The sequence below is a fragment of the Rhinolophus sinicus genome, linkage group LG04 (genome assembly GCF_036562045.2).
Source record: "Rhinolophus sinicus isolate RSC01 linkage group LG04, ASM3656204v1, whole genome shotgun sequence".
Taxonomy (NCBI): Eukaryota; Metazoa; Chordata; class Mammalia; order Chiroptera; family Rhinolophidae; genus Rhinolophus; species Rhinolophus sinicus.
In genome coordinates, this window is record NC_133754.1 from 156944973 (window position 1) to 156959534 (window position 14562).

The following is a 14562-nucleotide window of genomic DNA, read 5'->3' on the forward strand; positions in this document are numbered from 1 at the left end:
AACACAGAGTACCTCCTCGAGGATGGAGCACTGTGGCACTCCTCTAAATGGCTCCCCTCCAGATGTGGCGATGGACAGAAGTCATCAATGAATTTTGCCTGTGGGATCCCTGGCCACTCCTTCTTGTCAGGCCTATCTCATGTCCACATTACTGCTCTGGGCCCAAGGATACCGTGGGAAGCCATGACAGAATTCAAGTCTGACCTTTACCTTCAATGCACCTTAGACAAAGGCCTTCCTGCTCTGCTCAAGTCCCTTAATTCACTGTCCAGGGAGGCGCTGTGTGCAATGCTGAGCCAGCTTCAGTGTGTGTTAAAGCTCCTTCCCTAGATAGGAAGGACATTTTAGCATCCCTCAAAACACCTCTGCGGAGAGAAGGAGCAGACAGACGACTCTGCATAGAGATATAGACTATATTTTGGGTGGCGTTCTGACCCACCTGCACATGAATGACAACGACAGTAGCGGTCCTGTTCAAGGGACGCAGACGCTGGGGAGCCTACAAAGTCTGTTGATTGTGCTGGGGCTTCTTGAGCAGACCAGTGCTTCCCGCTGAGGTGAGAGTTGAGAGTTAGGGTGGGCTCTATGGTTGGCGGCATAGGTCAGTCGAGAACAGTGCTGAGGGCACTGGCGAGGGTGGCCCAGGACGGAGGCAGAGTGCAGCTGATGGGAGAGGGAGCGGCGCCAGAGCTTACTGTCTGGGAAATGGGGGCCATCCAAGGCTAGGCCCACCTGCTTCTCAGTGGGGGGAGATTGGGCCTTGGGGTCCCCTCTTGTCTTCTGTGTCTTAGCTCGCCCCATGGGACTTTTGGCTGGAGTCAGCCTCTTTTCTATATTTTCTTTCCTGGCATTGGCCACTTGCTCAGCTGTCGAGAACATGGATTCCTTGTACCCTTTGCCTTTTGTCTTAAGGTTAACACAGTGCAGAAACGATTTCACCTTATTTCTCAAGCCCGATTCTGGAAGGCTGGGTCTCTTGTGAGTATGCGCTGGCATCGCCTGCCCCTGCCAAACTTGACCTTGCCTAGTTTGGCCCTGCAGTGGCTTATGCTGGATGAGTTGGCCCAGGAAAGACTGGCCCTGTGACGCCTGGGGGCCCCCAGGCTGGGCATTCTGACGAATCCCTGCTGGTTTGAGGGTGACATTGACTCTGGTTTGACTGTTTTGCAAGTCATTCTTCTTCAATTTTTGCATCCCAGGGACTCCTGGACGTGGCTGTGGGAGCTTAGGCTGAGAGCAAATCAGGGGAATGTGTTGAAAGGGAGCATCACGGTGAAAGCTATGTTTTCGTCGCCGGGGGCCATGGGGTGTCCTGCTCAGAAGCATCCCTTCTGGCCTCCGGGCTTTAGCAGGATGGCTTTTCTCCCTAGTTGAGAGTGCAAACCCTGCATCTCCTTCCCCGCGGCCCCCTGCTGATTTGAGTTTCCCTGGGTCCTGTCTCTTCTCTGCCAGTGTGGGGTCTTGGGCTGAGTCCTTGCTCTTGCCAGGGCTCTGGGGCGCAGGGGTCCAGGACTCCTCCAGGCTGGGGTTGTTCACACCGACCTCCAGCTGAACACAGAGCACCTGGGCCGCTGTGATGTCCGCGTGGGGTTGTGAGATCGGGGAGGACGAATGGGTAGAGACATGAGGTGCTGCCCCGGGACTAGGTTGCTTCTGGGTCTGATGTGCTGCCTTTGACTCAAAGGCCAGCTGTTCTTTAAAGTGGAGCCACTGTGGACCTGGGGCATGAGGGATGCCTGGTGGGCTGGGGAGTTCCTGGCACAATGCTTTTCCTTGGTTGTTTAGACCCCCAAGAGACTCCTGAGTGGATGTGTTCTCTGCGATGGCTACAGCGTGTTCCCTGGACTCCCGTGCCTTTATGGGTATCCCCCATTGCATCTCTAGAGTCTTCTTTCTCAGGTGGAAATTGAGTTTTGCCAAGATGGGTTTCTTGAGTGAGTAGGGGCAGGAGGGCTGTGTCTGGCTTTCTAGAGGCTCCGTCTCGATCATTCCCTCCACCTGCACTTCAGCCTGAAACTCATCTGCAATGTCTGCACAAGTCTCGCTGGCATCTTGAAAGCGTGGCTCAGGGCTTAGGCACTGCTCTTCACACGAGACCGTCTGAGGCAGAGGTTCTGCTAGGCTATCGACAGGCTGCGGCACCTCCTCTGTGATGAGTGCTTTGGTCGTGATTTCCGGGGCCATAGCCTTGGAGAGGGCCACGTAATAAAGAGCAGGCAGCCCCGACAAGAAGGCCAGATACTTGTGCCGCAAAGTCGTCTCCAGTTTTTCAATGGCTGTCTTGGCCAGGACTCGAGGCAGCTTAGGATGTTCAATGACAGCATCTGGGGAGGCCTGTTGCTGCTGATCAAGGGCTGTTGGCATCCAGGACATAACTTTCTGTTGTAGGTCAGGGTCAGTTGCTGCCTGTCGCTCCGGGGGCTTGCTTTCTGGGATGCAGGTGAAAGGAGCCACTTCTAGATCCCCAGGAATGATGCACTCCCGAGACCTATAAACATGGACAGGGATTTTGTCCTCGTGGATCTGCCCACATTTGGAGGTGATGTGGCTCTGCAGTATTGCCTTGGCCTGGTCTAACAAGGGGGGCCTGGGGACTGACACTGGGTGCTCAAGGGGTGACAAAGGGTCACCAGCACCAGTGGCTTCTAGGGCTGAGGGCTGGGGAACACTCACGTTGGATAGGGCGGCACTGCTCCAGGACAGAGTCTGCTGGTGAGCAGGGGACAGGAGCAACTGGAAGGACTGCTGGATCTTCTGGGGCAGGCCCCAGCGGTGGTGAATCAACTGCCTCTGGAGGTGGAATTCCAGCGGCCTCCGGTCATGCTCCGGAAAGAGGAGTTTCTTTGTGAGGTCAGAGATGGGCTTTCCCGGCCAGAAAGTTTTCACAGTCTCAGGAGACTGGGCTTTGTCACAAGACTTACACTGCACGGGGCTCTGGCTGTGCTGAGGTCTCTGGAAAACAGCTGGCAAACCCCACTGAAGCTGGAGCTGCCTCTGCATCAGGTGCCACTCCAAGGCTTCACACTCTGCCGGACTCAGAAATGGGACATTGGTCTGACCTTGTTGGTGTCCTGACGGAGTGACCCAATTCGGGGACGATGGAGAAGAGGGTGGGGTTGACTGAGGTGGAGTTTTAGGCAGCCGAGGAAGGAAGGAGAGCTCCTTGGAGAGAAAAGCGTCCTTCAAGGGCAGCTTGCACAAGCTCCCGTTCGTCGAGAGGCCTTGAGAGCCCAAGAAGGTGTCAACCAGGGACTCACTGTGCAGAGAAGGGAGGCCACAGAACAGCTGGCTGTACTTCTGCTGCAAACGGCCCACTGAGTCATTAGCCTGCTGCTGCCCAGGAAGTGGACAGAGGCCACTACATTCTTGAAGGGCTGGCGAGGGCAAGGCTAGAGACACATGATTTGGGTTTTGCTGGTAGTGGCATGTTTGTTTTGGGTCTATAAGGGACCATTCAGAAACCCAGAATATCTGCGTAGCCTGGCCAGCCACACACGAACCCCAAGTCTGGTAGGAAATGGTCCCAAATGTCTCTACAGAGAACGCAGAAGTATCATTCAGGATGAAAGAAACTGGTTGGTTATTTACGGGTTGGTAAACCAACGGTGGGTTTGGCATAAGCTGCCTCAAGGACTCCTCCACACGTCTGGGCAGCCCCCACCTCTGGAAATGCATCCATTTTTTCACGTGTACCTCAAGAAGTCTCAGAACTTCAGGACCGAGGAAGGGCAGGTGGGCAGGCAGGACAGTGCCAATAGACAAGGCCATCGGATGTGTCTGGGTAGCGATTTCTCGGTTCAGGGTCAGCAGAGACACCTGGGAATGCAAAGGCTGCTGACCTTGGTTCCCATAGACGAGGTTGAGGCTGTGCTGCATGACCTCCTGCTGGTTCACTGGAATCCTAGGTCCCTCAAGCTGCGAAGAAGACATTATCTCTCGGTCCCCGGGCATCTCTGGCCCTTGAAATGCCTGTCCTAGCTGGTGCTGTTCAGCCCAGCCATCTCGGATGCTGACTGAACTGGCTGACTGGGCAGCTGACCGGATTATGCATTTCTGAGCCGTTTGTTGTGACTTCGTGGGAGTAGCAGATGGAAGTGAAGGCTGTTGTGAGTGTGTGGAATCGTGCTCCAGAGTCTGCTCAAAAGACAGAGAAACTGGCAATGGCCCTCGTGAATGGGGAGAGATCGGGGTGTTCTCACCCGCCAGCAACTGCTGGATCTCCAGAGCCGTGGCATTGCAGGTTTGGCAGCTGGGGTCTGCGCACAGGAGCCTCCGCACACTTCCCTCCTGAGGAAGCCAGCTCTGGCTGCGAAGGGAAACATGGCAACTGTGAATGATGGAGTACATGTGCCTCTTTGGAAATGTGTAGCCTGGAGATTAGCCCTGCTCTCTCTAGTCCTGCTAAACCCTGGGGTGTGTACCCCCTGGGTGTTTACTCCTCTGCCTTTCTTCCTAAGGAAATGCCAGGTGGCAAGTTACGGTGTGCTGCGCTGAGGGTCGAGCTTGTTAGGCAAGGTCTCCTGCAAGCCATGGGAGCACAGGGCCACGAGGGACTGGGAGGTGGGGTTAGTTCTAGGTTGACTTGTGTTGAGAAGCTGAACCAGAAGATGGGTCAAGGGATGGGGAAGCCAATGGTTAGCTGATGGGGCATCACCAGGTGGAATCTGGAGCCAGTCTCATTTGGGGCTAAAAAAGCCACAGCCTGGTAGTATTTCAAACTGTGCAAAATGAGGTCCTGGTGGGAACTCTGCTTTCTGGGGACTATGAAGTGTACACAAATCTCTTGGAAGAGAACCCCATTCTCTAGAGGTATTAAGAAGAGGATGAGATGGTAAGGTCCTGGGTAAGGGCTGTCCCAGGAACTGAAGACAGAGCCAGAGGAGGTAATATAAGCAGTGTTCTGGGTCCTCGAAAGGGTGTAGCTCTAAAGAGAACATGACGATGGTGACTTATCTACCCATTCTGTTGACTGGATAAGTTGTCTTGTGGCTGAGTGCAAACCCAAGGAGAGGCCTAATGAATTATACGCTAGTCAAATCCTGAATTCCCGGAGCACCGTGAGCGTGGCCCAGAGCAGAACCGGGAGCCTCCCCCCTTCTGAGATGTCTAATGCCCCTCTGCCCTGGCAACCCTCTCAACCAGTGCTCCAGCCTCCATTGGGGCTGGTCCCCTCGCTGCCACCATCCCTCTCCTCATCCTTGCCCCAGGCCAAGCAGAGAAATCATCGCAGGCCAGGCTGGGAGCTGGAAGACTATACAGAGCAAGAGATCACCTTTTCATGACAGAGAGCAGTTCCGAGGGCTTCTCAGCTTCTTTCCAGGAAAGTCTCCTAGCTGAGAAACCAGGAGACAGTGTTATATGGAACAGGAGAGGATTCAGGGATATCCTATAGGCAGCTGAAGGCCTTTGAATGAGAGGAGACTGAAAACCCAGCAGTCAGTGCTCTAAGGCACGTCTGCATAACTGTACTAGTTACGATGTGTTGTCCCTGCTCTCATCTCATTACATCTTCACAACCACGCTGTGAGTGAGGCAGGCTCTTGAGATGCCATTTTATGGATAACAAGACTGAGAGATGAAGTGACCTCTCCAGGGTCATAAAACTAGTAAATGACACAATGAAGGACTTCTGCCCTTCTTCCTCATTCTTCATTCTCTGGGGCAAGGTGGAGAATTTTGGAATATTTCCAAGTTCTGATTTCCCACCCAAGAAAGTCTTCTGGGAGAATTTGTCAACTTGGGGAATTGGAGCCTTCAGTGGTTAGAGCACCTGGCTCCTGGCACCAGGGGTCAAAGTGGGAACAGGTTGTATGAGAACCTCGCCCACAGTGGAGGAGAGCCAGAGAGGAGAGTGGGACTTTACCTCTTGATGCTGCATTTCTAGGTCTTTGCTTGACTTTTCGGTGACGCTTAAAGACATAAAAGTTACAGTGTGAAGCTGTGGCACCATATTGTTTTTCATGTTGAAATGAGACAAAGGTAATATACATTCCAAATTTCTTTCTATATATGTTTGTATTTTATACCCTCACGTACATTTCCTTTCTTTACTCCACTGGTTTCACCTAAACTTTTCATTTTTATATTTATTTCTGACTTACTTTAAGACTCTCTGTATTCCATTCCTCCTGTCCCCTTCCCTAGGACAAGTTCTTTAGGGCACTTAGCATGACACTGGAGGGATAGTGGAATAGATTAAATGGTGATTAGTTCTAAGAGCCCAAGGACTTTTGGTTACTAAGTTCACCAACCAGAAGAATCTCCCATATGTTCTGAGATCCAGTGAGGTATATTCCCTTTCATCTAGGTTTCAACACAAGGTAGATAAAGACACTATTGATTTTTCAATTAGAATACGTTTCAGAGATGGCCTGATAAGGCATTATTTATAGGCTCTGAGAAGACAAGTATCACATTAGAGTAGCTGAATGTATAGTAATAAAAGTGACAGGGAGGGTAAAAGGAGAGACTCTGAGGTCTTAAAACCTTTTGATCTGAGGCTTAATTAGTTCAATCATGGTGTTAATGTTTCCCTACCTGGCAGCAGATTCTTTTAGGTTCCAACCTTAATCCATGGTAATTCCTTTTCACTTCCCAGATAATTAGAATAATAATAAAGATGGTGCCATATGTATATAAGAAACATTCAGTATTCCACAGAACAAAGGTAGGGCTCAACATGGTCTAAACCTCATTAGCATGAGGAGACCAGCCACCCCATATCTAGACATTCCGGATCCTGCTGCCTAATGACACCCAGTACTACGCATTGTCATCTCTGTCTCACAGAGGATGGAACCAGGCCATCAGATTGCATCACAAAGCCCTTCCGTTTCCCAAGGCTGGTCTCGTGTCAAAGACTTTGTCTTAGGAGGCTTATGTGGTGATTCAGTCTGTAGGTGAGGGTAGCTGGGTGTCCACAGGGTGACAGAGCCAGAGACTGAAGTTGCCTGCTCACAGGCAGTGTCTATGCTCCCACTTTGTCTTCACTGTCCACACCAGCCTAGTGGCTTGGCTCTCTCCTTCACAACTGTCTGTTCACCCATCCCCAGAAAACTGAGTGTTTAGGACACAGGGCACCTCTTGAGCAAAAGGGACAGGAATATTCATTCACCAAGTCCCCCACCTGTAGTGGAAATGTGTCTGAAAAGCACACACAAGCTTAGGGAGGGCAAAGTCTGATTAGGCTTGGAATTGGAGAGCTTTGGTATTATAGGCAGTGTGTGATGGAAAATTAGAGGTGCATGAAGAAGACTGTGGCTAATGTGGCAGGGAAAGGTCAAGGTAGTAGTTTCTTTAAATTTAACCGTGTGGAGAAAGTGAAGTCTCCATTGTATGTGGTGGGAAGAGATTTTAAATACTGTCTTTCATGGAGGCACATGAATTTGGCTCATTTCTGTAGCACTATCTAGAGTTGTTATAGAGCTGCCTCTACCCATGTGACAGCACTCTGCTTGCTCAGGGAGATGACCTCCTACAGAGACAAGTATCCACTTCAAAACAAGTGTCACAAACTAATTGCTGCTTGTGGACCTACATATCTTCTCTGGATTGGATATAGTCTGTTTACCTGTGGCTTTTTAAAAAAATTTTACCTGATTTTGGTTAACTTTCAGGCAGGACATTTTTTTTCCAATCACCCCCAGGACCCATCATTCCTGTACCTTGACAATTTTCTTTTTCAGATTTGACCCTAGTTTATTTATTTTTTATTAGTTTCAGTTGGACAAAGCAATATACTAGTTAGACATTTATACCCCTCATAAAATGATAACACCCCCTCAAGTCTACTACCCATCTGACATCATATATAGCTGTTACGATACAATTGACTATCTTCACTCTGCTGTACTCCACATCCTGTGGAGATATATATATCCCAGGATTTCTGAGTTTCCTTGAGAGAGTTTTGCTCTGGTGATAGTGGTTTATCAGCCCAAATTCCTCAAGTTCAAAATCTCTTAAGAAGTTATTTTGTTCCTTCCACCCATCTGGTATGACGAGACCTCAATCTGTGTTCATCCTTAAGCTGGGCAGTGTCAAGGGTACAAAGACATTTGAATCATGTTGTCTTTCTGCTCTCAAAAGACTTTACTATTGGATTTCCAAGGTAAGACGAATTCACACGAAGCAAGAGCCAACAATCTAGAACAAATAGAATTATATACTCATTTGTGAGACCCAGGTCACAAACATACAGTTTCAGAGAAGAGAAAGCATAGTCAAGATGAAGATGGTCTTAGAGGGCTCCTGGGTAGAGTGACATTGGAGTTAGTTCTAAAAGTACAAGCTGTGGAGCAAAGGAGCATGTTCCAGGTGCGAGAGAAACTTACCAACATGTAGAACACTAGAGAATGGGCAGTGGAGTGCATTTGGCAGTAAGAAATGCAATCCATTTTTAGTAGACATTTAGGTGAGTGAATTGGAGAGGACTTATAGGGAAAGACTGGAACTGCAGAGTTGAGGCCTCTTGATGAAGGGCCAGTGAATTTAATTGATTTCAATCACAAAATTAATTGTTTTTCTAAAAAGTAGGCATACATACACATGTTAAACAATTCAAAAGGCAAAAGAAGGTATGTACTATGTCTCTTTCTCGCTCTTGTCGCCCCTTTTTCTTCCCCATGTATCTTTCAGGATTAATTTAGCATAGGAAGCATAAATAAACTGATAGATTTGCTTCACAAATGGAAAGATACTGTTTTCCCTCTTTCTTATTTTATTTAATAATATGAACATATCTTGTGTTTATATTTTTCTTTAATGGCCATGCAATCTTGTTTGATAGAACTCCAGCACAATTTATCTTCAATCTCACATTCATGGATATTTACTTATTTATAGTCTTTTGCTCTGAATAATAATGCTGATATGAACCTCGTATATATAAGCCCTGTACACAGGTATGAGTATATATGAAATTCCTAAGAGTTGAGTTGATGGATGCAAGTGTATGGGTATTTTAAATGTTGATATTGCCTAATTGCACCACCAATTGTATGAATTTGCACTTTCACCAAAACTTTGTAAGGATGCCTCTTTTCCCATACTTGTTGATTCAATATTATAATTTTTTTTTTTAACTTTGCAAACCTGAGAAGTGATAAATTGTATCTTGTATATTTACAGATTTGTTTTAAGGAAGGCTAATCACCTTTTTGTATATATATTTCCTTTTATGTTAAATATCTGTCCCTATTCTTTGCCCACAGATTATTGATCTTTTACTTATTGATTTATAAGTGCTTTTAAATATTAAGAAAATTATTCCTTTGAGCATCTTTTCATATGTCTATTGGACATCTGTATGTCCTCTTTGGAGAAATGCCTACTCAGGTCCACTGCCCATTTATTAATTAGATTGTTTGTTTCTTTGGTATTGAGTTGTATGAACTCTTTATAAATTTTGGATATTAACCCCTTATCAGATGTATCATTGGCAAATATCTTCTCCTATTCAGTAGGCTGTCTTTTCGTTTTGTTGATGGTTTTCTTTGCTATGCAAAAACTTTTTAGTTTGATGTAATCCAATTTGTTTATTTTTTCTTTTGTTTCTCTTGCTCGAGGAGATAGATCAAAAAAAATATTACCAAGGCTAATGTATGAGAGTTTATTGCCTATGTCTTCTTCTAGGAATTTTATGGTTTACAGATTTCTATCTGTGATGCCACTAATTCTTTCCTCCATCTGGTTAGCTCTATTTTCCTAAGCTTGCTTTTTCATTCTTCGTCTCTTTTATTGAGTTCTTCAGCTCCAGAATTTCTATTCAATTTTTTTTTTTTTTTTAATTTCACTCTTTGGTAAAGTATTCATTTTGTTCATTGATTTTATTTCTGACTTCATTAAACTGCCTATCTGGGTTTTCTTGCATCTCGTTGAGTTTTTTCAGAACTGCAATCTTGAATTCTCTCTCATTTCAGTCTCACATTTACATGTCTTTAAGTTTATTTTCTGGAGATTTTAAATTTTTCTTTCTGAGCTGCTATTACCTTGGTTGTTCATGGCATTTGATGGATTATTTGTTCTCCTAGACATGTATGGGAATGAATTCTGCAGCATATTGATACAAAGAGGTCTTTATTTTGTTTTCCAGTCAGTAGTGCTTTATTTTCTCTTGCCCTCTTGTTCCAGCTTCTCATGGTAGAAGATTCCATGGGCAGGTGGGTGTCTCCTCTGTGACCAGGTTGTTTTTTTTCAGGACACCAACCCCATGGAAGAATGAGGTGGGCAATAGGTTCTGAGTCCCCGGCATCCCAGTGCTGCCTCTGAGTAGTCCTAGGTGCCTTCACTAGGATCAGCTGTGAAATGTGGGGGCAGGGTGGGCTGGGGGAGACCACTGTTGTGTTTCTGGCTTTGTTCTCGTCTGAGTAATGGCAACTACCAGACCATAGCTGCCTTGCCTCTATATCTCCGCCCTTGTCACTGGGATTAACTGCAGTGTGTACCTGCCACACAGGAACTGTCTCTCTAGTTCTCAGGGCTGTAGATATTCTGCTCTTTACCCCAACACTCACTGCTACAGTTTCTTCTGGGGCCTGCTGCTAGCTGTGGCAATGTATGGGGAGGGGAGCTCTGGGAAGGTTGGGGGAAGTGGCCCGACTCCATGGCTTTGTTTTCTGCCTGGCAGTGAGGGCTGCTAGAGCACAGCTGTCGCACTTCTGTATTTGGTCATTTCTTCAAGGTCTCTGCCCCAATCTCTGGGTTCAGACATATTATATGCTGATCACTCAGGCAAGAGCCACAGAGAGTGAACCTACAGCCTGAATCCTCCTCTATCCTGGGAATGCAGTGACCTCTGAGCTGTGTTCATGGCAATGAGCTCTGGACTGCATCTAGGCACCCATCTCTGCTCTTCTTTCCCTCCTTCCCTGTTCACTGTGATTCAGCCATCTTCAGATGTTTGGATGATCAGATCTCTCAGACCTGTTTGTATGTTGCACAGGGAATCCTTTGTTGAATTATAGCTGTTTAACTTGTAACTTCAAGAGGATAAATCAAGGGAGACCCCTCATGCTGCCATGTTTCTGATGTCACTCAAGACTTTGCTTTCTGATAAAAGAGACAGAATATGAGAACTTGCTTGTAGTCATTCAACCTATGACCCCTTGTTTCCTGTCTTTGAATAAGAAATATGGACATAATGCTTACATTTAGAGTGTCATCTTTGATCCTGAGGTAACAGGTCAGAAGATAAAACATCAGCACCTAAGGATAATGGGGAAGAATGGACAATGCTTGCATTTTTGATGGCACCAATAAATCCCTAAAGGAAACCTGGAACTTCCTGGCTTTGACATTTTCTGAGCCAGAGCACTTATATTTCTTCCAACTATTTTTCATTTTCATGTACCATAGTTCATGGTTAGAACTGTTTCCTACTTTCATCTAAGATGCAGTTTTAATTCTTATTTTTCTTGTTTTGATGATTTTTCTAGAAGAAACCTATTTATTCATCATCTTGAAACTAATCAACCTTACTCATAATAAGAAAATGCAAATTAAATTAAAACAAGATACCATTTTCACCTCTCAGATTGACAAAAATAAAAACATTTGATTATAAAATATATTAGGAAAGGTGTGAGAAAGAGGCTTTTGTACATGCTGCTAGTTGGAACATAAATAGGAACAAACTTTTAGAGTGCAATTTAGGGGCACCTTTATCTTCTTCCCTGATACATTTGACAAATGATATTAAAATGTTTGCTATACTCCAGTGCACAATTTCCAGCATATACACTGTAACTCTACCCCTTTCTATCATGCGCTGCAAAGCATATCTGAATGGTTCTGAGTAAAAGTGGCATATTATGGAGATAAACTTAAATCATCTTTATTTTTCATTGGGTAGAACATCTACAGATTTGACATGATATTATTTAGTAACAAATCATCAAGGTTGAAAATTACTGCTTTGGAGCAAAGTAGTTACTCTTCTCCTCATCAGGAAGCAGTTACTGAGCACCTTGATACAATTTAGAAAATCATAAAAAATAACCAAATAACCAGGTATAAGTCTAACAAAAATTGTGCAAGATCTCCATGTATAACTTATGAAAACATTATTCAGAGAAATTAAAGAAATTCAAATAAATGAGAACTATACCTTGTTCATGTATTGGAAGGCTCAATATTATAAAGACAATTTTCTCCCAAATTGATTGATGGTTTCAATGAAATCTGAATCTAAATATCAGTGGTTATGTTGTACACCTGAAACTAACATAACATTATATGTCACTGTAATGGAAAATAAACTAATTTTAAAAAGAAACAACAGAAAAAATATCGGTGGTAATCTTTTTTTTTTTTGGTGAAAACTGACAGTCTGATTCTAAAATACATATAGGAGTATAAAAGAACCAAGAATAGCCAAGACAGTCTAGAAGAAGAATAAAGGGGATCATTTAACAGCTGTCAAAACTTATTATTAAAAACTAACACCTAAAACTAATATAGTGTTATATGTCAATTATATCTCAATTAAAAAACATTATCAAGATACAGTAATTATATAATGCGATAATGGACAAACTGACACCATGGAACAGAATAGAGACTAAAGAAACAGAGCTATACATACGATTTGTGACATATGGGGCACCACAGAACAGTGGAGAAAGGAAACTTTTTTAAAGTAAATGCAGGTAGGTCATTTGGATATGCATAAGTTTAAAAAAATGAAGCAACCTCTACTTCAAACTACATACAAAATTCAACTCCAGATGGACAGTATACCTAATGAAAAAAGTAAAACCATGTAATCGTCTGACTTTTTTTAAAAAATGTTTGCTGACAGTGTTTAAAGCTTCAGCCTTCTCTTCCTCTTGTGATCCATGTCTAGGCAAACTAATAACAAAGCCTGGTTGCTCTTTCCTTTGGAACTAGTAGGAGATTCAAACCACGCAAGGCCCTGCCTACACATGGGAATCCTCATCCTGGCCCCAACACCAAATCCACAATAAAAAGTCCAAGCCAATCACCTTTCTTTGCTTGCTTAGGACCTGATTTTGAGAACTGCCCTGCTCTCTCCAGAGACCTTAATTGTGTAAGTAATAAACTTACCATCTTTGATATGTGTCTGTGGCATTGTCAGTCTTGGTGTTTGAGGCAAATTTTGGGTGGGGGCCCATCCTGTTCCTTTAGGGTAGTCACAAGAAATCAGAAAGCTTCTAGAATATAACATAAAAGAATATCTTCATGACTTTGAGAATAAGGAAACTTTCTTTAAAGAGACACAAAGAGGGGGTGGCTGGTTAGCTTAGTTGGTTAGAGCGTGGTGCCGCATGGGCCACTGTGAGCTGTACCCTCCTAAAACAAACAAACAAACAAACAAACAAACACAAACAAAAAGCACTAATCATAAAGGAAGATTGATACATCAGACTAAATTAAAATTAAGATCTTTTATTAATCAAAAGATACCATCAAGGGGTGCTGGATGGCTAGTTGGTTAGAGCGAGAGCTCTGAACAACAGGGTTGTCGGTTCAATTCCCACATGGGCCAGTGAGCTGCGCCCTCTGAAACTAGACTGAAGGACAACAACTTGGAGCTGATGGGCCCTGGAGAAACACACTATTCCCTAATAAAAAAGAAAAGAAAGAAAAAGAAAATAGCCTCATTCTTAAAATTCTTTTAGCTTACATTAGAAAAAGAAAAGATACCATTAAGAGAGTAAAAAGGCAAGCCACAGAAGGGGAAAAGATCATATATATATATAAATTTAGCCAGTAAATGGATTATACCCAGAATATCTAAAGAAATTCTACAAATCAACAAGAAAAAGGCAGAAAACCCAGTAGACAAATAGTAAGAGACTTGTACAGTCACCTCACATAAAAAGATATCTAAATGGCCAGTAAACAAATGAAAAGGTTCTCAATCTCATTAGAAATCACAAAAATACAAATAATTAAAACCACAATGAGATACTACTATAGGCCTACCTGAAAAGACAAATCAAAAAGGTTGACAATGTCAAGAGATAACAAGGTTCTGGAGCAACTAAAAGTCCCATAAGAAAACTTTCTTTAAAAAGACACAAAGAGGGGGTGTAAATTGGTACACCTGGTGGGAGTGTAAATTGGTACAATCACTATGGAAAACTGTTTGGCAGGATCTATTAAAGCTTGTCAAATGCATTTCCCTGTGACATAGTAATTGCACTCCTAGATTTATACCTGAAAGAAATGCATACACATGTTCACCAAAAGACACATATTTGAATGTTTAAAGCAGCATTGTTTAAAATAATCTCAAACTAGAAGCAATAAAAATTTGACCATCAACAGCAGAATGGATAAATTGTGGTATATTCATATAATGGACTACTATACAATAATGAAAATGAATAAATCACTCCTACATGAAACAATAGGAATAAATCTCACAAACATAATGTTGAATAAAATAATACATATTGTATGATTCCATTTATATAAAGTTCAAATATGAAGATGTTACAAATCAGAATAGAAATTACTTTTAGGGAGAAGGGAATGTGGGAGGTGATTAGGACGGGATACAATGGTGTTTTTGAGGTGCTGGTGATGTTCTAATTC

General features: G+C 44.0%; 1 protein-coding gene across 1 annotated transcript; it reads right to left on the reverse strand.

Annotated features, from left to right (window-relative positions):
• Positions 1–399: 399 nt before the first annotated feature.
• Positions 400–6903, reverse strand: SPATA31F1 (SPATA31 subfamily F member 1). Its single transcript, XM_074330664.1, has 4 exons — positions 6538–6903; positions 5864–5909; positions 5273–5333; positions 400–4306 (listed from the first exon to the last, which is right to left on the reverse strand). The coding sequence occupies exons 1-4, from the start codon at positions 6679–6681 to the stop codon at positions 475–477; spliced, it is 4083 nt and encodes a 1360-aa protein (XP_074186765.1). The 5' UTR covers positions 6682–6903; the 3' UTR covers positions 400–474.
• Positions 6904–14562: the final 7659 nt, after the last annotated feature.